This window comes from Sycon ciliatum, chromosome 1, assembly GCF_964019385.1.
Source record: "Sycon ciliatum chromosome 1, ocSycCili1.1, whole genome shotgun sequence".
In the NCBI taxonomy this organism is placed as follows: domain Eukaryota; kingdom Metazoa; phylum Porifera; class Calcarea; order Leucosolenida; family Sycettidae; genus Sycon; species Sycon ciliatum.
This window is the reverse complement of record NC_088643.1, coordinates 85,314,249-85,341,164: the sequence shown is the minus strand read 5'-3', so window position 1 is coordinate 85,341,164 and position 26,916 is coordinate 85,314,249. Positions and strand designations below refer to the sequence as shown.

Below are 26,916 nucleotides of genomic sequence, written 5' to 3'. Positions count from 1 at the left end.
CATGAACTTTTCTTTCAGTCAGTGCCGAGATGGTTTTCAAATGGGAAAATGCTACATGCAACAATTTACAAAGATAGTGTAGTCGTGACCAAGTAGGGCAATGACACTCCTTGTTGCACATCTCCCTGTTGCACATCGGGTACAAAAAAACTATCCTCCCCTGATGCCTCACTAGCACTTGCATTGTTGAGCTTTACAAATCTTGCCTCTTCGGTTGGTATTAGGATTTTTCACAAGTTTTCAGATGCCATTTGCTTTACAGCACAGCATGAAAAATATACAAAATGCACTGTGTGCTTGATGCCTGCACATTAAAATCTTGCTCTAAAGGCTTTGAAAAGCAGAAGCGGGGGAATAAATAAACATACTTCAAGTAGAGATATAATCCAAAACACGTGGGTGTGATCAATCTAACAACAATGCTCATCATTGAAGCATTGGCAACGCTACACAGTATAGTTCGGAGTTAAAGTGGGTTCCGAAAGAAAAACAATTGCCCCCACCGCCGACAAGAACAAGGGTAGGGTGGCTGTCACTAGATAAATGTCGGATTAGATGAGACGAGTGATTGTGGAGTAGTAGAGGTTCTCTTGTAGGTACCTGCCAGCCGGAGGACAGACAAAGAAAGTCACAGCATATTCACACAACAAAAGAAAGTCCCAGCATACTCACACAGTCTTCAAACATACAACACAATGACTGTGCTAGACCATGAGAACGTGCGACAACATGGTTTTCATGGAGCCCAGTCCAAAAGGGCTTGAAGGTGCTACGTCATAGCCAGGCCGAAATCATGACAGTGCTGACTCATGGATCTACTTCGAAGTACTTGGATTGGATTCAGTCTCATCTTCTTTTTTTTTACGGATCCGTATACGTTTGGGTGGTGAACTTCAGGGTAGGGTGACACACCCACCAGTACTGACTGGACTGAGCCCTCCTGGTCGGGGACACACTGCTGGTACAAAAAAGAAGTCACACCAGCATGCAAGATGAAAGACCTGCCCACCATCGTACCTTGGATTAGAAGGAAAGAGACTACATACAAAGGCCAGGGCCGTTGCAGTCGGTACGGATGGTACGGCCATGACCGTACCACTTCCAGTGCTGCCAAACCGTCCCATTTTTGAAGGCTCTTCCGAAAAGGGAAACGTCCGAAAAGCAGCCAAAATGTCGGAGATCATTACTTTCCTATGCAGAAGTCCTGTACTTTCACTTTTCAGCGCAACTGAAGGCACAAATCACTGTACATTTGCTTCTAAAAAGAGCTTGGCTGTGGAAGTACAAAGTAACAATACATGCCTGGATCAGGCTGGATGGCATGTACGCTGACAGTCTGTACAGAGTCAGTGTGCGACCACACTCATCATTACAAAATTCATGACAACTCCGGGGTTACCATGGCAACGAAGCGAATTTTCATGGTGTTTTAGGTGATATTTTGAATTCTCTGTAAAAATTTGCCGAGGAGAAAAATTCACACCATGGCCAGCCTTGGCGGTGAAGAGTGTCCGATTTTGGGCGAAAATTATTTGGCAGCACTGCACTTCTGGCGACCGGTGGTCACCGTGAAACGCTCAGAAAAGCAATAAAAGAGTTTCGAAAGTTGGAGATTTTTGTGCTGGGCTTGCTGTACAATGTTGAAGATATGCATCAGGGAGTTTTCTATTGCATGGAATCCCAAATTTTTCTAACACGGGGTTCCCCCCCCAGCTCTGCCCCCTTGACCCCGCCGGGGCCCCGGCCGTACCACTCGTCAACAGCCTCCAACGGCCCTGAAGGCAATCGCAAGAAGAAAGTAGAACAGTTCTGTAGGGTGCGGCGGCAGCAACAGAAAACATACCTGGAGGTCTAGTAGCTGCCATGTCCTGCTGCAGAGGTTGGCAAGGATAATGGACGGTTGTGATGATGCTGCGGAGACACCACCAACTAGAACTAACATGTTGTCTACCACATGAGAGCTGTGGGAATATCTGCGTACAAATAGACAACAAATGTGCATCTTGTGACATAAACTATACATATTTTAAAAAGCAACTCAATTTCAGTCGTGCTTGACTGTTTGACGCGCACTACCCAGTGTAAATCTATTATAAACGCCAAGAACTTGAAGTATAATGCACAGGCAGCGACTAGAGCCACTGGTTGTATTGTCCAGACCGGCTTCACATAGTCAATGTGTGCAGACAAGGACACCCCGACGCACAACAGACAGGACAAGCATGATTTGGGATGTATGTTACATTTCAGAGGTTCAGGCTCGACGTTCCGTGTTCTCTCCCGTAGTTTTGCTGACAAATAACAAAGAGGTCACACTGTCACATATTTTCCCTTCACGTCTTCATGACACCATAATTCGACTGCAACTTCAGAGACCCCCCCCCCCCAGCAGAATTATTATTACTTCAGTACATACTGTAGAGGCAGAAAATTTCGTCGGTCAATAATTTCGTCCAACTCCAAAGAAAAGGAGTTCGTCCGGTTGAAAATTTCGTCCATGGATCATAAGAGTGTATAGAAACGCTGGACAAATCGATATTCGTCCTACATTTAATTTAGTCCAAAAGCTCCTTGGACGAAATAGACGAAATTAAATTCCAGACGAATATTTCTGCTTATACAGTACAGCATTACATACGTACAAGGCTACAAGCACATCTACATGACTATTGATCTCACAAACCTGCCAGGTAGTGGTGGATCAAAACATAATTCTGTCCATCGAACTCCAGTGCCGCTAGAAGTGGAGGCATCCAGCAGCCAACAGCTGTCACAACAAAGAGTTTCTGACGCATCCAAACCACCGCTAATAACTATCATCTCATCCTTCCATGATGTAGCTGAATGTGAATGGCGAGGCACAGGCGAATGTCCAGGCAAAGTTTCCAGCTTCACAGAAACAAAGAACCAGAAAGTAGGGGTGTCAGCGCGTAGTAGGGTACTCGTGCTACCAAGAGTACATAAACCAGAGTGTGCACCTCGGGATGGTTCCTGTGGGAGCGTAATTCGTGCAGTACGTCATTTCTGACGGCATGGTAAGCCACAGGTACGGTGAAAAGTTGCGTAACCAGTCAAGGTGGTGCAGGTCACTGAGTTTGTCCTGATTTCGGTTTTTTGATACGGATAGCCTGGTGAATTTACTTGTCGGTGGATGTACGCAGCGTACACAGTCACATAAAAACACCGAAATCCTGAAACAGGACGTCTAAAATCAAGCAAACTTGGCTGATTTCCGGGCTATGAAACACGAAAATTTGAGCTGTACGCAAGTCGCGACTTGGCCGACCTCATCAGGGTGATGTAGTGCACGAACTGCGCTGTTTCAGATCTGATATGCACAGTTGCACTCTGGTTTATGTGCTCTTGGTGCTACCCGTAATTAGAGTGGGTATTAGGGTAGCAGTTTGCTCCTGAGAACCCGATCGGGTAGTTGGGAGTACGGTGTTTCGCAACGGTGCATGTAAAAAAGCATGGCTACCTGCTTACTGTACACTTTCTATGTAGCGCAAGTGCACGCTCACTGTACAAAGTTCAAAATATGACAACAAATACCCGATAGGGTACCCATCCTACCCGGATAGAAATACCTGATCTCGTTACCCGGCCAAACCCCTACCCGTTGCAGCCCTACCAGAAAGCAAGTCATTAATCATAAGCATGTCGTGAACTGGGGTTTAGGCTGCGGTCACACCAAACAAACCATTTCCAGCTTGCGGTGAAAGTGGCTTGTAAGGAATGAAGCGCTTGGTTACATCCAGCAATTGGATCAACTGCTGTCCTTGCCTCTCTGATGCGTGATATGTGTACATCATAGTAATATGACCTCGTACTGAGTTACGTCATACTTGATTACCGATCACATACTCGTGATTATTCATGTTTGAATAAACGTTTGCGACACCCACAGCTTGTCTCTCCTGTGTGGCATGAAGGCTAATGGAGAATTCACAGGCCCCTGTCCTGCTCCTGTTTGGCAAGCGGAAAAGACATTTCCGGTGTGCACTGCGTAGCCTTGGTGTGTGGAATGATGATGTCATTGTACACTGGAACACATTGGGTGTGCAGTGGGATGTTGCTTACTGGGAACACAACCAGTATCGACTTCATTTGAGGATGAGCAAGAAGGCATTCTGGACTTTGCATGGAGTTGTTGGTGGGTGGCTGGACCGCTCTGTCACAAATTGTAGATTGCCAGTTTCCTCCGCAAAGCGACTATCAATTACTTTGCACTGGATGATGGCGCACAGCTTGTCCATGGCGCAACTGGCCCTGATTTATGGAATTGGAAAATCTACCACTGTGGCTATTGTGCATGATACCATATCAGCACTGAAGAAACAGCTGGCCAATAGAGTGATCAAATTCCCAAGTGGTAAAAAGCTGCGAACAGTGATGAAGGAGTTCAAGGAACTTTGTGGATTGCCTCGCTGCGCAGGAGCAATTGATGGCACCTTCATGCGCATCAGGAAACCACTGAAGTATAGTGGGGTATATTATTACTACCAGAAGTATTCTTCTATTTTGATATTGGCAGTGGTTGATGCAACCGGACAATTCACGTACATTGATGCAGGACGACCTGGCTCGATGGGAGATGTCGCAACCTTCCACCCCAGTGGTTTGGAGCACCAAATCATTGACAAGACATGGCTGACAGTCATTGAGAGTGGAGAGAATAGGAATGTCCTAAATGCTACCTACATACACCCATACCTTGTTGTCCGTGATGCAGCATGTCAATTGTCCCGGACAAAGATGAAGTGTTTCCCTGACAACCAGGCGCTAGAGCCCTACCAACACACATTCAATTTCCGGCTGATAAGAACAAGGAGAGCTGTGGAGAAAGCGTTTGGACGCCTGAAAGGCCACTTTGCAATTTTCGATTCATCAAAGCCACTGGACCCGACATTTGCTGCTGATGTTGCTCTGGTATGCTGTGCACAGCACAACGTCTGTGAAACCTTTGCATGAACGGAAGGTGAGCGCTGGTGCTTTGACCCAGAAGACTACGAACCAGGTCACCATGACCGGTTTGTTTTGGAAACTGATGCACCGGTCCCATTGCACGCGAGAAATTGGCGTGCATATCCGTCGGCTTGAAAGAAATCTTGCAAAGTTTTTTGGATATTACCAAGAGTACATGAAAACCAAAGTGTGCAGCACGGATGGGTTACTGTCAAGGCGGAATTCCATGATTACATCATTTTAGTGATGTAGTGCGTACAAACAGGATTCAAGCAGGTCTCTTTCTGCACAACTGCAGCTCAGTTGTACGCACTACGCCATTTCCCGCCTCAGATCTGCGCCAAATACTTGTATGATGTAATCACGGAATTCTGCCGTGACAGACACCCATAGTAGAAAAGCCCCAAGCTGCACACTCTGGTTTTCATGTACACTTGATATTACTGTTTGGTCTTTCACCAGTCTGATTTAGATAGTACTGTATACGATGTACATGGCATAGTGTGTGGCTACTGTAGTGTGCACTGCTGTGTGCTGATCTTCTGCTAACATACTTTCGTTGTGTAATTCTATAATAGCGTTTAAGTGGTGTGTCGGTTTACTCTATTCACTGGTCTTTGCGGTTTTAGTGTCGGTATTGATCTAACGGTACGCTTTGATGCTGCAGAAAGACCAACAACGAAACCTACGTGCGTTGGATTGGCACAAGTTTGTTTTTCCCCGCCAGAACTGCTGAATGGCTGAATCCATTCAGTGCTCCATTCAGCGATTCGAAAACGGCTGATTGCTAAGAGTGGCTGCAGCCAAAATTTCAGTCTTTTCCGTAGCAACGATGACGTCAAAAAGCGCTTTTTTCCGGTGAATGGGCTGAATTGTGTTTGGTGTGGCAGCAGGCTTAGCACAAGATGGATGAGCTTACAGGAAGACATTGGGAATGGTACCAGTTTGTTCATTGCCTTTGAAAAGTAAAAAGTTGCCTGGTCCAAACTCCAATCAGTCCCTACTTCCTTGATTTCTATACTAGTCGTGGCTGTAACTTGCATACCACGCATCACTTCTCTGTTTTACCATCTTGCAGTATGATAGATACACGGTTGAACACTATCAACATGTTGACCTACTAGTACTCCACATCGCTACTCACCTTTGTCCAGGTAGCATTTGTAACATCCAGTGCATGGATGTCCGCAGTGCACAGAGCTGCTGGCGTCCGGCCACCAAACACTACAGCGCGGGGCTTACCTACAAGGGAGAGCAACCACGCACGCCAGATTAAACATGCACACAAAACGATGACCGGTTCCTGTGAGCCTTCCAGCAATGCCTCTTTGAAGAGGATAACAGGTGGCCAAAGCAGATACACAGGCGTGCATTCATTGTGTACTAAAATCACAAGTAATTACCCCAACGGGGCACCATTTACTAATCAGTTCACGAAGCGCAATTATTACGATACAATTCAGCAAAGAAAAAGAGGAAAGGGGGAAGATTGCTACCCAGCTCTGCATACTCTCTTGACATGTCAGGACATACTTCAGTGTACCACAAAAGCTACAGCATACCAGTGTACTTCAAAGTCGGAATCATTGATCAGTACTCAGACAAATCAGTTAACCTACCTTCCACAGGAGACATGGTGACTGTATGTCGCCACCTTGGGCATGGTGCTTCCCCAGAGCACGGTACTGGCGAGCAGGTAACATGAAGTCGTTGCACACGATCAGCTTCCCGTGTAGATGCTGTCTGTGGCACGGGCGCCGCAGTGGCAGCTGACTCGCCACTAGCTGACTGACTTTCTGCATTGGGATCTTGGCCACGAGAAGCCACCGAGCTGGTATCTTCCGCAGTACAGTGTTTACCATTGCACTTAGTTACAGCTGCTGTTTCTGTTGCCGCTGCAGGTGATGGTGCAGGTGATGACGAAATCAGAAGACGATGCACACCTGCACTGCATTTCATCGGTGAACTTCTGCCGTCAAAGACTAAAACCTCCGATGATGAAAGGCCAACAGACTTGGCAAACATGACATTCTCTAGTAATGCAGCAAACAGAATCACAACCCAGACAGACAAGACACAGCTACTATAAGTCTATAAGTATGTGCAGAATGCGGCCAATAGTCAACAGAACTATGTTCAGCTCACAGTGAGAATGGCACCAGCAGCCAGTCCTCGTGTCAGCTGCAATGAGACCTTTGAAGAGTTCCTGACACAAAACATGGTTGTCTCAATTACTAGTATGTGTGGGCAGAATGGCAAAGATAAGAATGCAACAGAGTGCCACAATGGAATCATGACAGTCATATCTGGCAACATTAACCAAAAAGGAAACAAGCCCAGCCATGGGTGTTGACATCATGATTAACATTCAACATGCGGTCCCGTAGAACTCCCCGTCCAGGAAGCTCGCCGTGGTCTAACTATCTAGGTCTAAACTTGCAACATATAGTAAAACACACACACACACACACACACACACACACACACACACACACACACACACACACACACCTGGCATTGTGCCCACAAGATCAACAAGTCTTCCTTGTGTTGATACGGGTGATCCTACAGATGAGCACAGAGAACACAAACAGCTCTAAATAATTCCACTGTATGATGTGGCACTGAAGGTGTCTCACCGAGGAGGCAACATCCGAGCAATACAAGCGTATCATCAGACTGACCCATGCAGCTTTGCACATCACACTGTGGGACAGCCACAGCCTTTACCAGTAATGTTACCCATTCCCAATGACTGTATAGATCGGACTTCCAGGCACAGACAGAACATGTATGAGACTCCTCATGCAGGAATCTCACAGTACAAACTGTTCACATTCATGAGAATATTGTGGTACAATGGACTTCAAACTGTACCTGAGTCACAGCCTGCCGTATGCAGTTTCAATACATCCACAGTCTGTATCCTCTGATGGTGCTTCGTCTCAATAGCTCCAAAGCCACCAAGAAGAACAAGGGCACTGTCATCATCGCGGTCTCCGCTACCAAGCAGAACACTAGAATGCCCAAACCTGCCGACACAAGGAGCAAACAATGAACCTTAGCACACACGCACACACATGGAATTTCAGAGCACCGAGTCAAAAGACCTTGTTCTGATGTAATGTCACCAGTGCGCCCCAAAAAGCAATAAAAAGCATTCTCCAGATGTCCTACTTTGACAATGGGTTGCGATTTCCAGCAAACGCAACTTCGGGATTACCTACGGTAGCCAGGGGCGTAGTTGGTCCCCCTTTTAAGGGGGTGCAGGGTCGTATATGTGTAGGATGGCTGGTGCTGGAGAATTCATGGTCATCATATGTACGCTGGAACCTATTATGTAGGTCGAAATGTTTAGGGGGGTGCACATGCCCCCCGTGCCCCATGCGGGCTACGCACATGCTACCAAGTACGTGTTGTGTGGAAAAGAAACAACACACTGCAACACTGAAGCAGATACATGTACATGTACTATGGCATTTTGCTTGTACAGTATTTTTATTTTATTTTTAGATCATGGCTTGATGAAAAAAGCTAATTTGTTAATCCAGCACCTTCCCTCCCTAGTCCAGCAGATTTTCCACCACATAGGTGGTGCTGGTAGTCAATAATTTCGACATAGTTAGTATTGGACTCCCCCCCCCCAACATAAGCCATGATTTCCGCTACTACCAGTGATCGGCTTTAATACTTGCAATGTCTATAACAAGCATCGTGAGAATAAATAATTCAAAAGTATTGTACACTAATGCAATTATTCGGCAAGATAATTCATCAAGCTAAAAGCAGCAAACCTACCGCTCAACACATGTGACTGCCTGGCTTGAACAGCTGCCGGTCGAAACTATTGGAATACACTGCACAGCAGGTCTATCATTTGCTGCATCACTAGGAGCTGAAGCAGCTTAACATGAGAATCACAGTGGAAAACAAAACTATAATGCAAACGCCTGCAAAGTCAAGCATGATTTCAGCTCTGCCAATGACTGGAAATGAGACCTAACAAGGTCAAAACAGCTCGATAAGCTCTCCGCAGATTGAGTAAACACATAATTCGAATAGAAGCACAACAATTTGAATGCACTGATGCATAAGCATACCTTTCTGCACCGGTAAAGCACTGATTGCATCTAGAATAGAAGCAGGGTTTGAATAAAAGCAGGGACCATCAGCTTCTGTGGCAGTACAGTACTACAGGATTTACAGTAAATCAGAACTGCAGACATGAACCCATATACCTGGCACTCACCAGTATAGTCAACCATAGCCAAACTGCAATGCAAAATTCGTTAACCAATTAATATCTGTTGATAGCTAAGTTTAAACGGCGGTAAAACAGGTCGTCCTACCGAAATCGAAGGCTACTTACCATCTACACATTGATGACGTGTGCAGTCCTTCACCAGACATGGCATGTTCGCACACAAGCCTTTCGCACCACATGCTAGGACATAATGCTGAGCCTTAAGGTGCCATTCCTGCAGGTGCCCATACCACAACCAACACATCCAAAGACAAACGTGTTATGAGGATCAGGAAGCGGCACTGCGCTATACACATCAATACAGCAAACCTGGATTATCATCACAACACTAAACATAATGGTATGAGCTTACCTCGAATTCATCAAACGACTCCAGAGATGATATAATAGTATGAGCTTACCTCGAATTCATCAAACGACTCCAGAGATGATATTCGCTGCAGATCCTTCTCATCGACAAGGGAATGAAAGCATTCAAGAGCGGTGTGGCAACATCCTTGAGACCAGGACTACATCATACAATGAACAAAAACAAATCAACGAATATCATCACAATGCATTAGCCATGTGAAAATCCTGCATAGAAAAGACGCGGATAATACATCCAAAATTCAAATCAACGTGAGCACAGTGTATTACACGTATACTTCACTTTACACAGGCCTGTTTTACTAGAGCACTACATGTACATGTACATATCCAGAGCAGAGGGAAGTCTACACAAGTAAGATCACATGAACCATCTAACCTTGTTTGCTTCCTTATTATTATTATTGCAGTACTTGGAACAATGAAACCAGAAAAAGCATGTGTCCCCATCAATTCTGATAAGGCGTAAGGATGTACATTTTTACTGTTCACACAATTTAGTCCAAATCAAGGTTACAAACTCAGCTTACGTGATCCAAGAGCCTCTGCACATGAAGACCAGGCGTAGAGCACGCCACCTCGATAGGTGATCCAATCTTGCGAAAGTGCTGCAACCTATTAGCAGCATGAGAATGAACACAGTATCCTCTAAGCATGACCTACATGACTGTAGTCCAGGGTAGAACATCAACAAAACATTTGAAAAGAACATGCCAGGCTGGAAGAAGAGATTTAAGAAAACCCAGTGTCATGCACACCTACCAGCACAGTGTACCTGTACTACGTGATTATGCAAGCACAGAACAAGAACAATGAGACTGGTATCTTGAAAGTTGTAGCCTGTTCACACAACGCTATATCAGTAGGATTGCATTTCGGATAAAGAAGTTCTGGAGAATTTGACATTGAAGTCTGAAATCGAGGCTCCAATTAAGAGAGTCCAGTTGTAATAAGCAGTTTTGACGGGTGAGCTTTAGAGCACCAGCATGCATAATGTGTTCGCAGCTGTTTAAGCTCTACCTGTACTTACATTATTTGACCAAATGGATCAGTTGGATGTGTCTGCAAAATAGGACAAGGAAAAGGGGGAGAGGAGGAAAGTAAATCAGATACGTTACATGGCATATTGTGTCTAAGTAGAGCATTCAAACAATTTATATTCAGAACACAAGACCGACACTTCAAGTACGCAAGTTGCAATCAACACGATACAGATGTTTAGAATTTTCCGAAGTTTCCACGGAAGTGCCGCAAGCGTGCATGCTTTTAGTACGGTCCACCTTGCAACTAGAGCCAAACCACAGCACAATAATCAAACTGACTTACCTGCTCATAAACAGCTATGATTGCATTGGAGAAATGAGTGCCAGCCCATTGGATCACCTTTGCTGAACTGGAGAAAAGTAGAGGAGAAAAAGATTGTGTCCATGCTACACATCACAGTGATCAGACCATACATGTATTGCACTGTCTAGATTTGATGCTACAGGCGTGGCCAATGAATTCCGACCCATGAGTCAAAAGTAGTGCCGCCTTTCCATTTCCATTCACACACTGTCCAAAACCCATCCGAGGGCTGCATGAGCCTTGGTGCTGCTTTGGACACGTGGGTCCGATTTTTTTAGGCCACGACTGTATTTCAGCATTCATACAACTCCCAGTTTCTGTGCTTCTGCTGGCAACCACCGTTCCGAAGTTGGACGCCGGGATAGTGCAGAAACCTAGCCTGCAGGCCAGCATTATAAGACTTTGTGCCATGAACAGGAACCATTCTCCACCTGACAGCATAGGTTGATACCCAATATATGAAGGCATGTCATGCAAATACATGCACTGGAATACTGGACTCCTCTTACTACTATGCTGGCCCTACAAGATTAGTGCAGCCCTTTCTTGCCTCCCTTCATATGCCCGCCAAGATTAGTGCAGCCCTTTCTTGCCTCTCTCCCAATGCCTGCACAAAAACTAACAACAGCAATAACATGGACTTACTGCAGACCAAGATTCATTACTATGCCTCCTTGAGCTGTCGTTCATAGAAAGGACCTCACTCATTGCTCCTCCAAGCTTGTGAAAAGAAGTAGCTTTGCACTACATACTTGTGACAATCAGCACTGGGGGAAATACAGGTTTGGAAAAGGGAGGGTTTGACTACAAACCAGGCATGGCAACCCACAGTGGTGTAGACTAAAATCAATACAATATCAATCAAATAATTTCCAAAAACACAGACCTGCCAAACTAACTTACTGTGCCGGAGTGAGGTAGGTTAGGACACATTCAGACACCAGAAGAGTGGGCATTGTCCAATCAATACCAGCCTTGTCCAGCAAGCCTGTCAACTGGTCTGGAGACTTGAGATCACATGGCACCAATTTATGTAGGCCTAAGACAAACAAAACAACCAGCAATTCAACATTGAAGTGTTGAGCACTATGTCCCCTCCCCCCCCCCCCCCCATGCCTTTCTATGAAAACGACACCACAAGGAATACATAATTATAGCCTGTTTGTCGGCATTCCATCAGGCGTGTCCAATGAAGAGAACTGAAATCTCTCAATGAGTTTCCACTAGTTGACGGTTTTCACCCTGAAGATGGGCCATGCCCGAAAATTTGGTGGATTCAATTTTATTATTTTTTTAGTGATGTGCAGCGAAGAGACCGTATTTTGAACGTTCGGGTTGCAGATACAGATCTTCCAATAAGATCTAAAATGTACTTGATAATATGAGGGTGTGGTGGAGGTAGGACTACTTAAAGACGTACAATGTGCTGTATAATCATGTACTAGTACTTCAAATAGAACGGGATGGCAAAAGTATGGCAGTCACTTTGTGCTTACAATTAGGTGACTTGCCAATTTCAGAAGCACAGCCAGATAAAAGCGGGCTCGCATCTATCAACTGCTGCTTGTGGAGGAGCACACGATCAAAGTCAACCTGCACAGGCCAAAGATAAAGCATGAGGTGCATGCATGGTCAAAGAAACTGGCACAGCCTGCGCAGTCTTGTCAGAGACATGAATTTGAACTTTTAAGCCAGCCATTTCAAGTCTTTGTCAGTGAACACCAGGAGAACGGCACCACACAATGTATATTCCGACCAATCCCGTAACAGGAGAAAATACACAATGATATGTCAACATCATAGGGAGAAAAAAATACTGGCAAAATTTACAAGCTAAATAAACAATACTAGGACCATTTATCAAGTACATTTTTAAACAGTCATAGTCTTAGAGAATAGGTGATGAAACACATGAACATCACACAGCATACAACTCAATACCTTCTCTGACTAGGACAACATCACCTTTGAAAGAGAAATCCCTCTGGTCAACTCCCTACCTCAAAGTAGTGACAGTGAGACAACAGACCAGCTGAAAACAGTCGGTAGAAAGCTGTGTCGTATCCAGCACCTAGACACACAATCTAAACAACGCAGCAATGACACAACAGCCAGAGTGGTCTTAACGGGTGGGACCTTCTTGGGAAGACAATGCACAGCATTGAGACAGAATAGGCACCTTTAACCAAAATATGTCCAGATATTATCAGATTCTCATAGCATACTGCCAGAATCAAATTCATGCACAGAAAACTAAACTAATCCAAAAAAAGGCGCTTCTAGTATATGAAGAAACACGTAAATAGTTTCCTAAGAGACAAAATTGATACTAGTAGTACAGGAGCCAAGTGGGTGAAACCCTCAAGGAAAAAAAGTTCGTTCCGACTTTGAGCGTACCACGATTTTTTTACATAAATCGCTAGGCAATACCTTGTACAGGACAAATCCACTTGTCATTCCTGAAAGTTTCTGGAAGGTCGACTTCCAAGGGCTTCTTCCCCCAAAAAATTCTTCGAGTGGCTATGACAAGAGATCGCAAAACTCAAGCATTTCCAAGAAATTTTCAAACCTTTTTGCGCAAAGTGCACGCGGTTGGCTCCCGCGGCGTACGGGTGCGTACTGGTGACCTATGGCGATAGACGTAATCATGGTACTTTATGGCGTCACACATCAGCGTGTGGCCACGCGGACCATGTGGAAGGCTCAGTTTGGTGACAAGGAAGCGGGCGATGCACGTGGTGGACAACTGTTTACTAGACAAATTTCACTTGCAATTTCGATTTCAGCGTCTTCTTCGTACCTTGCGTCTTTGCTATGGAGATTTCTGTACTTAGATGATGGAGGAGACAGGCCGAGCTGGTCAAAGTGGCAGGAGGCTACGCTGTGTCGTCCACATTAGTAAGGGTGCCACAGGCGATGTGAGTGCATTTTCTGACCACACATGGGCGAAGGCTAAGTCTGCGGCTGAGCGATCTGGACTCCTGGACTTGACTGGTGAACAGGCACACGACGGCGCAGGTTTCCACCGATGATGTTATCAGCAGCTGACAAATGAAACCCTGCTTAGGCGTTTGGAGACAGGTGCGCCTGCTTCGGGTACAGGTGAGTGATTTATATAAATAGATGCGTTACGTTTTGGTGATGAACGCTGTCCTTACAAGCGCTGAGCTGTGCCAACCCGCTGACATAAACGTATGACACGTACAACTATGTACAGATGCATTCGCCCATTGCAAACACAACAAACACAATTCGATGGGGATTTAGAAGCCCGTGGCAACTGTGCGCTATTATGTATTTGCAGTACCCCACGAGAAGACTATTGGGTCTATACCTAGGGGTTGTCAAACGGTATTTTGAAGTCTGGATAATCACATGCATAATTCTGTTTTGTGTGTGTTAGTCACGTGGGTGTTAGTCACGTGTGTGTTAGTCATGTGGGTGTTAGTCATGTGGGTGTTAGTCATGTGGGTGTTAGTCATGTGGGCGTTGCTCTTGAATTATCAGTGTCTAAAGTGTGTTTGTTCTCCATTGGTTTGTATTGGCCCCTGCATGTAGACTCCGCTGCAGATTCACCGGCTGCATAAGCGAGCACCGCAAGCACAGCTACCAGACCGGCAACAAGACAGAGCTTGAAAGTTCCGCAAGTCAAGCCAGGAAATATTGATTGTGTCTTCTGTGGGAAAGCTAAGAGACGGCTCCCCGGAAAGAAGAATCAGTATCAGACAACATCATTGTGTCAAAGCGAAAATGCTGCGGAGAAGATTTTGTTGGCAGCTGATTTGAGAGACGATGAACGAGTAAAGATAGCAGTTGGAGTGTTATCCGGTTTGATTTCTCAAGAAGTTCGTTATCACAAGCTATGCTATAATGAGTTCACCCGTCAGAAATCTCTGGATGCCCTTGCTTGAAGCGGAACAGCAGGGAAAGGAAGCATTTCAAAGATTCATCAAGAATCACTTTGTCGACCAGTGTGACAAGTTCCACGACCCCATCCAGAAGCTGAAGCAACAAGGCCGCACTGTTGCAGCTCCTCAGCAAGACTGATTGTACAAGCCATGAGCCAGCACCTCCATCTTCGGCTGCATTAATCGTCGATGCCATGGATCTGCTACGGACCCTGAAGCCGACTTCCTTGCCAGGTACGCTCGGAGAACTGGCAAAGCATGTTTTTATGTGCCTTGCAAGGAATTTTCCACAGTTTCGCCGAATCGACTTTGTAGCTGATACGTATCCAGAATACTCCATCAAAGATGTTGAGCGAAGCCGACGAGCGCAATCGGATGGTGAGATCCGGCTAAGAATCTCAAGTGGACAGCAGCACACGCCGAAGCAATGGGCTAAGTTCTTGTCAAGTGGCAGCAGCAAGACTGAGCTTGTTAGCTTCCTTGTTACGGAATGGTCCACCGATGCCTACGTCAGCCACCTGAAAGCTAGACAGCTGTACGCAACAAACGGTATTAGCTGTGTCATGCTAGTGTCACCTGATCGCCTCACCACCACAGCAACAGAGTGCTTACGGCTGAACTGCTCACACGAAGAGGCAGACACTCGGCTTCTGCTGCACGCTGGTGATGCTTGTGCAGAAGGCTATACTTCGGTCACGATCAAGTCGCCGGACACGGACGTAGCGGTTCTGGGTAGCGGACTGAGCCACCGCTTTCCTGACAGCATTAAGCTCCTGTTTCTGCCTGGTTCTAGGAGCAAAGTCCGGCTCCTGAATCTCTCAAAGATTGGCTCTGCGCTAGGCACTTCCGTGTGTGACGCACTGATCGGCATGCATGCCTTCACCGGGTGCGATACGGTCAGTGCGTTCCACGGAAAGGGCAAGACCATTGCTTATCAGCTCCTGACCAGTGATGGAAGCAAGGGAGACCTGGCAAGAAGTTCAATGGCCGAACTTGGCAAAGCCTTCAACCCTCTGTCAGCAAGCGCCATGGCAGAAATCGAGCGGTTTGTCTGCATGCTGTATGGCCGGCCAAACCAGTCAAGCGTTAATAGCTTACGGTACGAGTTGTTTTGCTTGCTGGATAACGCCAAGGATTCGAGCAGACTGCCCCCATGCCACGATGCTCTGCGTAAACACGCAGCAAGGGCCAACTTCCAGGCAGCTGTTTGGCGACGTGCTCTAGAAGCCCAGCCCCCTGTCCCTGAAGCGTACGCTGGAAGCCATGGTTGGCAGCTGTCCAATGGCCAGCTGCACATTGATTGGCTCTCGGTAGCTGCAGCACCACAAGCAATCTTGGAATTTGTCAAGTGTTCCTGCAAGACCGGCTGCCAAGGGAATAGATGCTCATGCCGCAGCCAATCCCTTCCCTGTACGGATGTTTGTGGATGCAGTAGCGAGTGTAGCAACCGCGAGGAGTCAGGTCATCCCATAACTCAAGAGGATGACGACACTGTCCAGTGTGAGTAATATTATTGTCTAATCTTCATCCAGACCGGGTACCTCTTATTTGTGTTGAATTTCCTTGGCTGCAGGCAGTCACGGGTAATATATCTGATCAACCTTGTTTTTTGTTTGTTGTATTACAGAGCCGTTGGATTACTAGACGTGCCTGGTCCAAGATCTCCATTACCACAGCTGTCATCGTGTTGCAGCATTGGTGTAACATTTCTATCTGTTTAACTGCCTACGGACTGTACTTGCCCTGGCAACCTGGTAGGCCCATTCGATCATGCCACACACTCTTTCCACACTGTATATATTTTTCATGTTGACTACTAACACAACCTGTGACTACAATAATCATGAGATCAACCCCAAAACATTTCTTGCAGTTTACTTTCGTAGAGTTTGCAACTTTGTGTTCCTCAACACAACTTGCAGCTTTCTTCAAAAATATCCTCAACCTTGGTTCTGTCCTAGATCGTATATACATGCATTCATTGTTTCGTCTCATCATTATGGAGCAGCTTATGCGAAGGCTAGCCAAGCTTGCTCGGCGATGCCAACGCGGAAAAGCCTATAATAATAATAATAATAATAACAATCACAGCATAATATCTGTAATGAGCCTAAGTGAACTGCAGTAGTCGTTGTCTTCCGTGATGTTTCCTCTGATACTGCTACTCTGGCTGGCTATGTTATGTGTAATTCAAAGTACATCAGACTCTAGGGTACAGTTTCCGGATTCTGGTAATGCACATAATGTATTAGTAATCCATCTGTAGTGTGTGCAGCCATGCATTCCAACTGCAAAACTTTGAGAGACGACCTTTTGATTTGATGCCAGTAGTCTAGTTACTCGAGGACAATGTCTATCATGCATTGTTTGTTCTTTCTCTCTCCAATCATTTCTTGTTTTCATTCTTTTCTCTGATCGCTGTGTCTGAGCCCTGCTGCTGAGCTACTGCCTGCGGCTGCTTGTACTCAATCGTTGCCATGCTTTTAAGCAGCTCAATCAATGTTAATACATGGCCAATCGAAACGGTCTGTCCTCTGCATTAATGAAACGGGGCGTAGTGGCGCACGCATTGCATGACAGTCTTTCCACATAAGTTATTTCAGCTAGTTATTTCATGCTTCTAATACATACATGTATAATATAATATTATATGACTGATAACATCAGTCCTACCCATTATTAATGTTTCGTAACTGTTTCTGCGCTATCAAGAGTACATGAAAACCAGAGTGTGCAGCTTGGGGCCTTTTCTGCTATGGGTGTCTGTCACGGCGGAATTCCGTGATTACATCATATTTGGCGGAGATCTTAGGCGGGAAATGGCGTAGTGCGTACAACTGAGCTGCAGTTGTGCAGAAAGAGACCTGCTTGAAACCTGCTTGTACGCACTACATCACTAAAATGATGTAATCAAGGAATTCCGCCGTGACAGCAACCCATCCGAGCTGCACACTCTGGTTTTCATGTACTCTTGGCGCTATTATTACAGTGTTGCCATGCTGTTGCTATGATGTTTGTTCTAACCAAGTTCGAAAAATGCTCTGGGGTGCTTCAAATATTTTATGTAGATGGTTGGCATATAGACATTGAATTTTCCGGGATGAAAGTAATAGAAAATCGATTTTTGTGGTCAGTTGCCATGGTAACTAAAGGCAATTTCAATTGCATTTTTCACTACCTTTCAGAAAGTTCTGAGAATGACAACAAGTGGAAACATCATCTACGTATGGTCCTCTATCATATTAGCAAAAAAATCGTGGTACACCCAAAGTGGGAACGGGAAGTCACATTTTGCCCACTTGGCTCCTGTACTATAGTATCAGACTGAAGAACAGAACTAGCTTCAGACTCTTCACAAGCAACATTCCTGAAAGTTTCCATGAGCACATCCATTGTTTTCTCTTCAGGTGGACATTGGAAGGAAAGAGACTAAACTGTATGACTGATATACTACAATAATTAAAGTAAGATAAGTACTCGTGGAAACTATAAGACATGTTGCTCGTGAAGGCTCTGAAGTTAGTTGTGTTCTTTCAGTCTGATATGAATACAAGGCAGTATATGAGGATTGATAATAACAATAAGCTCACTAATCACTCTATCACCGCCACTCAACCTACTACCACTAGTTGAGCAATTGATGTCAGCCTAATTTCAAGTAAGTTGCTAAGACAATCTGAGAAGTCCAATTTTCAATACATCCGTACCTGGCACAACTGTCCCGAAAACTGGTCCAGAAAGGTCTTGTAGAGGTTGTCAATGACAAGCGAGCGGATATAGTAACCCCTGCAGTGCACATAATGCCAAAAAGGCACACAGCATATGGACATCACTAGTATAGGCATACTAGTACTTACTAGAGGAGATTTGACTTCTCATCATGCTCTCCACATGACACCAGAACAGTCTCATTCTACACCCGACATGAAGCTGACACACAGTGCAGCGAGACATTTCTTTAGCCATCACTGCTGCACATGACACAGGTCTTCACACCTGGTACAGTGTTGCATACGTGCCGTGCAGCACATATACAGTCGACTCCACTTATAACAAACTTGCATGTAGCGGATTTCGTGATATAGCGAACCTTTGTCCATGTCCCTGTTTGAACCCATACAAAACTGACCCTTTATAGCAAACAGTTTTCGGTTATTCATTGCATTCCCAACTCATCACAACCACGCACTCTTCAGCCGAACCATACAGACACCAGCAAGGACACTTCCGTTGAGAGATAATATTGTTCCACGCCTCTAGACAGCTGTTTCGCTCCCTGTCGGAGCTCATCAGTAGAGGATGATAATGATGATAATGGAGGAATGATCATTCTTATACACCAGAAATGGCGCAAGTGCGCGCTTTCCACATACAGGTCGTCCCCCGTTAATACGAGTCCGGTTAGTACATAAACCCCGTTAGTACATAAGAAATCTCAAGTCCCGGACGAAACGTGGTCACTTCCATACAAATTTTGTCGGTTAGTACATAATTCGTTAGTACATAAACCCCGTTAGTACATAAGATTTCTCCGTACCCGCATGCCACCTACCTCAATAGTACATAATTTGTTGGTCTTTTGGCCTTCCAGTGGAGGCACGTCGTGTTCTAGTTTCTACTTGTGGACGCAATTCGCTCAGAAATCAGAGCGCACATCACAAACCGACAAAGCTCTGTTTTTTTCTTCGAGTGACTGTACAGGCACGGCCGCCGGCTGGGCATGTATCATGTAAACTGTAGAATCTTCGCTGACTGTGACCGTTATAACATAATTTTTATGTTATATCGAGGGAATTAATAATATCTCGCTCCCTAGTCATGGCAGCAAGAAACACTCAGAAAAGTTGAAGAAAATGAAAAATTCTGGTATACAAGCAAGTTATGTACACTTTCGTTTAGTACATAAACCCCGTTAATACATAACATTTGTCAAGTCCCAGAGATTATGTATTAACGAGGGACGACCTGTAATAATTATGTTACATTATAACAATGGCATATGCAAGCTGCTAAAATGGTAAGTGTGAAAACAGCGTGGTGTCTGTGTGGTTCGGCTGAAGAGCGCGTGGTTGTGATGAGTTGGGAAAGCAATGAATTGAAAATATGGCCGAAAGCTCTGTCGCAATATTTAGTTCTGAAGTTTTCGGTTATAGTGAGCCAAATCCTGTAGGGCCGCTTGTAAACCAAGCGCACTCATACTGTCATGGGCCACAATCAGCTCATGACTTGCTGCTTGTATAGGGTGAGTGCATTTCTGTTAAAACGGATTTCGGCTATAAAGAACTAATTCTTCTGCACAATGGTGTTCGTTATACACGTATCAGGAGTCGGCTATACATGGACGGGGGGAGGGAGAGGGGGGGGGGGGGGGGGGGGTGTGCGGGGTCCTCCCCTGGGAAAAAATTGAAGCCAAGTGCAAGCATTTCAGGGCATGTGTGAACAACATTTGGTGCCATTTCAGTGTCACTACAATGAAAGACTTTTTAATTCTGCAACAAACCAAGAAGACGCCACAATCGGGGACAAGGAAGCTTCAGTATTTGCAACGTTTGCGCTGAGCTGCGATCATTGCGCTTTGTTGCAGTGTGCTCCGAAAAAAGAAAAAAATCGGCTGCAAAAGTGGGCGGCTGAGCGACGGCCTTGAAGTGATCGGTACAAGCCCGAGTCGACCAGAAGCCGTTTTCAATGTTCGACAGACGGGAAGGAGAGTACCGTATTATCTCTATTATAAGCACGGTCCTTTATTTTTTCAATGTACCTCCGCCCCGTGCTATTAATGGAGACGTTCCTTTATTGGAGACTGTTCCATTATTTTTTCAACCTCATTTCAGAGGCATGTTGCCATGGCCAAATTCATGTCAGACACACACATTTCAGGGTTTTTTTCGCCGGTACAGATAATGAATTTACACAGTGTGCTTGTAATGGAGACTGAGCACTTTATTTTTTGAATGCCACCCCAAGGTGTTCTAATATTGGAGACGTGCTATTATTGGAGACTGTGCTTATAATAGAGATAATACGGTAATAGTTTTAGGCGGTTGTGGGCAGCTAAGGCCGCGGTCACACACAATAACCGCGGATGTGGAAAACCCGCTCTGGTGGCCTCGCCAAGTGCATGTGTGACCGCGGTCTGAGATGGCATTTTTTGAACAAAAAAACTTTTTCAAAAATTCAAGAACTTTTCAAGGGCTTTAAAGGATTTTTCAAAATTCAAGCACTTAAATTTCAATGCTTTCAAGACCCTGTACAAACCATGCAATAGGAAGGCAAGATAAATCCATTTTTCTGTTGTAGTTGTTGTAGTTAGAGCATGCACTGAAAGAACGTCATCAATAAGATCTATACAAGCGTGTACAAACGAGCTGCAGTTGAATCCTGCTCGTACGCACTGACTGCACCACTGAAATGATGTAATGCTGGAATTTAATTTCGCTGCGACAGCAACCCATTCGAGCTGCATGCTCTGGTTTATTGTGCTCATAAAGACATACATGTAACTATATCCTGCAGCGTGATCCATCCAAGTAGCAGAATAACTTTAGACATGATAAACATGCAGCACAACAGGGTATATGTACTCACTCCATGAGAATTCTACATACCGGTTTATCAGTGGTGCTCGGCGACATGGCTGTCGGACAACTTCACGTAAATACGGATCATCGAAATAGCCCCGTGCAACCATGGACAGTTTGCTCACAATACTACTGTCATTCGTACCTTGGACCTGTTGTGCCACATGACAACAAAATAAAAATAAAGCATTCTCAGTAGCCGTGTTAGAAGAAGTTGAATAACAAATGCCATTGGTATGAGAACCAATTTGAAGTATCGTAAACGCCGTCATTAACGCCCACCCACTATAGCTCCCACTACTCCCACAACCCGTGCACGGGCGGGTACCGGGCTTCAGCACTCTGGTCCCATTTTCTAGCCAACCTCCGTGTGAACGCCCGTATGCGGGTTGCCAAAGTCGCCTACGGGGATCCGTACCCGAGATGGCCCTGGAGACCGCGGAGCTCGGAATCAATTTTTCGGGGCAGAGAGAAAAAATGGATTGCTCTGTGTGTTTTGTTTTTACCTTGTGACATGACGCGCGTTTCCTTCCTTTTAGTGTATTGGTAGTTGTTTGTTGCTGCCGACTTCTAGCAGTAGTGTAGGAATAGAGTAGGACTTGTAGTAGTAGCAACAATAGTGTGGATAGTCGCATGGATCTGCCGTTTGACTCTCTGAAACCTTTCAGCGGTTTGACAATTGGAACTATAAAGAGAATTTTTGGTAGTGGTAGAATTTTCAAGAGAGGGTAGAAGTTTGCAAAGGAGGGTTCGGTTCATGCTGTGACAATAATTATCATTGTCTGAAGCGGATGATGATGCTGTAGTCAGTGCATCATGTTGGGCAAGCCAGACGAAGGATAAAAAAGTTAAAAAAACACAAGGTGTTCCTGGCCATCAACTGCAGTAACTTCGACCTGGTGCAGAACACCTGCAAATGTACAGCTGGGCTAGGTAAGTGTAGTCACCAGTGTGCTGTTTTTCACTACCTTTGTTCAGCTGGAGCTTTCCTTACCTCTTTGGATGGCAGTGCAGCTGTGAGCTGTTGTGATCTCGAACTCGTCAGTCACTGAACTGATTTTATTGTAAAGAAGACACGAACTTATAGAGTGTGAAGAAGAGTATAGCGAGATAGAGAGCGGTAGAAGGAGAGCCACTGGACAGCTGGATAGTGTATCAATAAGCGCACGAGGGGAAGGCTAGACAGTATGTCTCTAGACATCAATAGGTATTGTACGAAAGGCCAGTCAATAGTACTAAGGAGTGAAGTCAACCACAACACAGACAATAGCTTCAGACAATCATGACAGGCATGATACGGATGATATAACATCTCCCCTTTCAAGCAAAGAGTGAAAACAGAGGGCAAAGAGGCCAAATAGAACTGGAGCATTTGATACTAGAGCCAGCAGAGAAAGAGCGCAACCATGCGTTATGTGGAAGGAGCGTGAGCACAAAGAGCAAGACGCAGAGATCAGAGTGCGACTGTCCATGTCAGCATCGCACTCACGGACAGCATGACTGTTTGGTGCTGTGGTGGTACTTACAGTAACACAACCCACGGATTTCTGACTTGTGTCACGGTGGCGCTGTTGCACGTTGACACACGCGGAAGTGACCTAGTTTCTTGCGAGTCTTTGTCTGTAGCTGGGCAATCACGCCGAGGGTGAGCTGCACCACCACAGACTCGATGGATCGTTACTACACTGAGGCAACGATGTCGGAGGTCGAACAGTACGACGAGTTGTCTGAGGTTTCCGCCGCGTTTGCGAGGGGCGGTGAACCCGGGAGAGACTTGCGGAGCGCCATCTCTGTCCTCTCCGTTCGCAGGTAAGTTTTGGCCTGCTCGACAGTTGTGGTAGCGGTCTGAGGCGCTTGACGGAGGAGGAAGACATGGCCATCGGCCGGGAGGGCCACGATCAGTTGTTCTCGAACGAGGAGGTCATCGACGTCGTCTGAGGACTATGCAGGAGCTGCAATGAGACTTACACGAGGAGCTGCGACCGGTAGGAACGCGGAGGCAGGGAGGCTGCTTAGAGGCAGACGGACGGATTCTGCTTAGAGGCAGACGGACGGATTCTGCTTAGAGGCAGACGGACGGTTTCTGCAATGAGGCAGACGGACGGTTTCTGCAATGAGGCAGACGGACGGTTTCTGCAATGAGCCAGAATTGATAGAGAGAGGCTGAGTGAGAGGGCTAAAACGGGTAAAGAGGAGTACAGTTTGAGGACTACATTGCAAGCAACTCGGCTGGATTCGTAATCAAGCCGCTTCTGACACCATGTTGTGATCTCGAACTCGTCAGTCACTGAACTGATTTTATTGTAAAGAAGACACGAACTTATAGAGTGTGAAGAAGAGTATAGCGAGATAGAGAGCGGTAGAAGGAGAGCCACTGGACAGCTGGATAGTGTATCAATAAGCGCACGAGGGGAAGGCTAGACAGTATGTCTCTAGACATCAATAGGTATTGTACGAAAGGCCAGTCAATAGTACTAAGGAGTGAAGTCAACCACAACACAGACAATAGCTTCAGACAATCATGACAGGCATGATACGGATGATATAACATGAGCAGCAGTACTTCGGAGCCGGATGTGTCCAGGACGTGGTTACCTAGGCAGTGGGGGATACCTACCCGGCACATTGAGCCAACATTGCCTATCGAGCGGCTGGATTTTCAGAAAGTTGTTGAGGACAAGAATTTCACCCCTGTACAGCCTGATAGCAGTTCGGTATAGGCCGTGGACAAGAGTAAGACTTTGCCAACTTTGGACACTTTCCCCTTGCATAGCAAACTGCATGCGGACTTGGTAGGTTCGCAGCAATCCATGGCCCTTCTACGATATTTCCGACCCGGCCATTCCTCCTCTGACGATGAGCGTGGCAATCCTGACAGTACCATACCTGATAGTAGCATTCTCACTGCTGCTGCGCCTCAGCTCGTGGAGAGTCTTTACGCCAGTGATCGCCCAAGGCCAATTCGTCTGCTTCAGTTTCTTAGTGTCGTGTTTGAGGTGATCAATAGTGCTGCAGTGCCACCGATGCCTGCTGATGTTGATTCTTGGTGTGAGCTACTGTCAAAGGCACTTAGTCTGAATGAAGCTGGGCGAGAGCAAGTTTGCCACAGCACCAGCCAATAGCATCAGTCAGAGATATGGTACACGGAACAAATATGCAGATTGACGGCATCAAAGTTTGGCCTCATTTCCAAGCGCCGTTCTGGGTATATGTCATCCCTTGTCAAGCAGCTGCTTTACACTGATCCGCCCGTTCAGGTAACATCGCTGGCACAGGGCCGCATGAAGGAACCAGTCGTTGTCAAGCGGTATGCTGCCTTCAAGCAGGAGCAAGAGGAGTTGGTAGACATATCAGAGACCGGTCTCCAAATCCACTCAGAAGAAGGATACCTTGCTGCCAGCCCTGACCGACTCGTGTCTGATTGGTCGTGTGAGCCTTCCTCTGGACTGCTAGAGGTGAAGTACCTCTCAAGCGTCGATGGCAAACTAGGTGACAGCTTGAAGAAGTCAAGTCTCTGCCTGGAAAACATCAACGGCAAGCTCCGCCTCAAGCAGAATCACAATTACTACTACCAAGTGCAAGGTCAAATGGCGTGTGCTGGCCACGCTTGGTGTGACTTTGCCTGTATGGCAGCTTCAGGTGACCAGTTCGTGCAACGGATAAGCTTCAATCCCGAATTCTGGAATGAATGTGAGGGGAAGCTACGGTCCTTCTTCAGTCAGCATCTTGCTCGGGAAATCGTGTATCCCGGCCATGCACAAGTCAGCTACTGTAAGACCAGTAATGTTAACGAACATTTAATTCTAACGATTTAACGAATTTAAAAAATCGTTACAATACATTTGAAGTCGTTATGTACTAAACGATGTGTACATGTACAGTCATTTGCTAGTTTTGAGACAGAATTCGTTAGAATTTCACCTCATTAAACCAAAAAAATCCGGAGATCATTAACTTTAATTGACGTTAAAATATCTGGTCTTACAGTAGATGGACAGTTCTCATTCCAGTTCCGCACATCTACACAGTGTTCTTGCTTAGAAATTTCTGGTTCCCACCTAAACTTATTTCCCTCGACATTTTCCCGCTCTTAGATTCTATGTTCTACAATCATGTTCTTTATCTTGACTGTGCGAAAGCACAGGCACAGTACACAGTGCTGTGTATGCATGCATGCAGCCATGCACAGCTAGCTCCACGTGCAGGTACACTACTGTAGTATAGTGTACTGTACACTTTGCTAACCTTGTATGTAGTACATGTAGTACGGTATGTTCATGGGAAAATCAGTCTGTTTTCACGTATCCGAAATAACATCCGAGCCCAAATTGATGCCCGTATACGCGCATTCTGTACCTTCACTAATGTTTCCGCCCAGGGCCTTATCATGGGCTTTTTGCGGAAGCCACACACCAAAAATATGAAGTGAAAGCTTTCATCAGGACTGCAGTCGTCCCTCTCTAATCCGGCACTTGTTTATCCAGCACCCTTGCAAACCAGCACACTTTCTGGCAAAACGGATTTTTTCAGTTCATTTTCTACACTTTAATCCGGCACTTGAATTCCGCCTCCAGCAGCGATTTTCTGCAACAAATCACTCAAACTGTACATGATTCGATTTTCTAATCCAGCAGTTGTACATCGCATACTGTCAGGGACCATTGTAACATACACAACACATGTAATATACACTTGGGAATATCCTTGCTAGTGCATAAGATAGTCCCAAGTGTATGTTATAGACATGCATTCCACAAAGTACTTGGTTTGACACAAAAAATCCCTACGTTTTGACGAACGACACAAACATGTATGATAACATGTGGGCCGGGTTGGAGGGCAGGATTTGATAATCCAGCACCCTTGTTTATCCAGCAGAAAATGCCGTTGCAAAAGGTGCCGGATTAGAGAGGGACGACTGTTCTATAATGTGGATTTCGTGATTTTACTGTGTTCTCTAGAGTAAATTAGTGTTGAAGAAGTACTGACTTAGTAATTTTCCTCTGAGTCATCACCAATAATGAAGCCCAATACGTCACATAAACGTTTGCTCAGCCACCAACACCACTCATCAACACAGTAAAGTACGAACTCGTATGAACTAACTTATAGTTATACACGTGAAAATCGTTTCCCTATTTTGATAGGGTTGGTTTGCACAGTTGACTCTATGCTTAGTAGTATGTAGCATGAAGAAGATATCCCAGAGTATTTATTTTCTCCAATGGTGAAGAAAGTGTGAAGAACATATTGAGCTTATGTCGTTTATGCTTGCAGCTTGTAGTTGCTGCACCCCATCATTGATCGTATCGAATCGAAATACAACTCTCGCCCAGGTACCTACCGCGGTTTCATGTCGAGACTTTCTGGTTTTCATCTTGACCAACCTGCGCCTCGGCAGTCTACTCCCATGAGTTCGCTTCGGCAGCAATGCAGAGTCTATCTACTACTAGTATGTGCAATTTACATAATAGTTACATTTGAA

The 26,916-nt window shown here is 45.6% G+C and overlaps 1 protein-coding gene across 2 annotated transcripts; it reads right to left on the bottom strand.

The window, feature by feature from the left end:
- Nucleotides 1–209: 209 nt before the first annotated feature.
- LOC135806031 (tRNA wybutosine-synthesizing protein 4-like) lies at nucleotides 210–26,894 on the bottom strand. 2 transcript variants are annotated; one of them, XM_065320163.1, is made up of 19 exons: nucleotides 26,776–26,894; nucleotides 21,459–21,583; nucleotides 18,561–18,639; nucleotides 12,946–13,029; nucleotides 12,442–12,538; nucleotides 11,849–11,984; nucleotides 10,925–10,991; nucleotides 10,629–10,660; nucleotides 10,129–10,213; nucleotides 9,631–9,738; nucleotides 9,335–9,443; nucleotides 8,764–8,869; nucleotides 7,843–7,997; nucleotides 7,477–7,530; nucleotides 6,585–6,998; nucleotides 6,110–6,207; nucleotides 2,684–2,889; nucleotides 1,844–1,973; nucleotides 210–600 (listed from the first exon to the last, which is right to left on the bottom strand). In XM_065320163.1, the coding sequence occupies exons 1-19, from the start codon at nucleotides 26,806–26,808 to the stop codon at nucleotides 427–429; spliced, it is 2,292 nt and encodes a 763-aa protein (XP_065176235.1). In that variant the 5' UTR covers nucleotides 26,809–26,894; the 3' UTR covers nucleotides 210–426. The 2 variants fall into 2 exon arrangements, with proteins under 2 accessions (XP_065176235.1, XP_065176236.1); XM_065320164.1 differs by having other exon boundaries at nucleotides 8,764–8,860.
- Nucleotides 26,895–26,916: the final 22 nt, after the last annotated feature.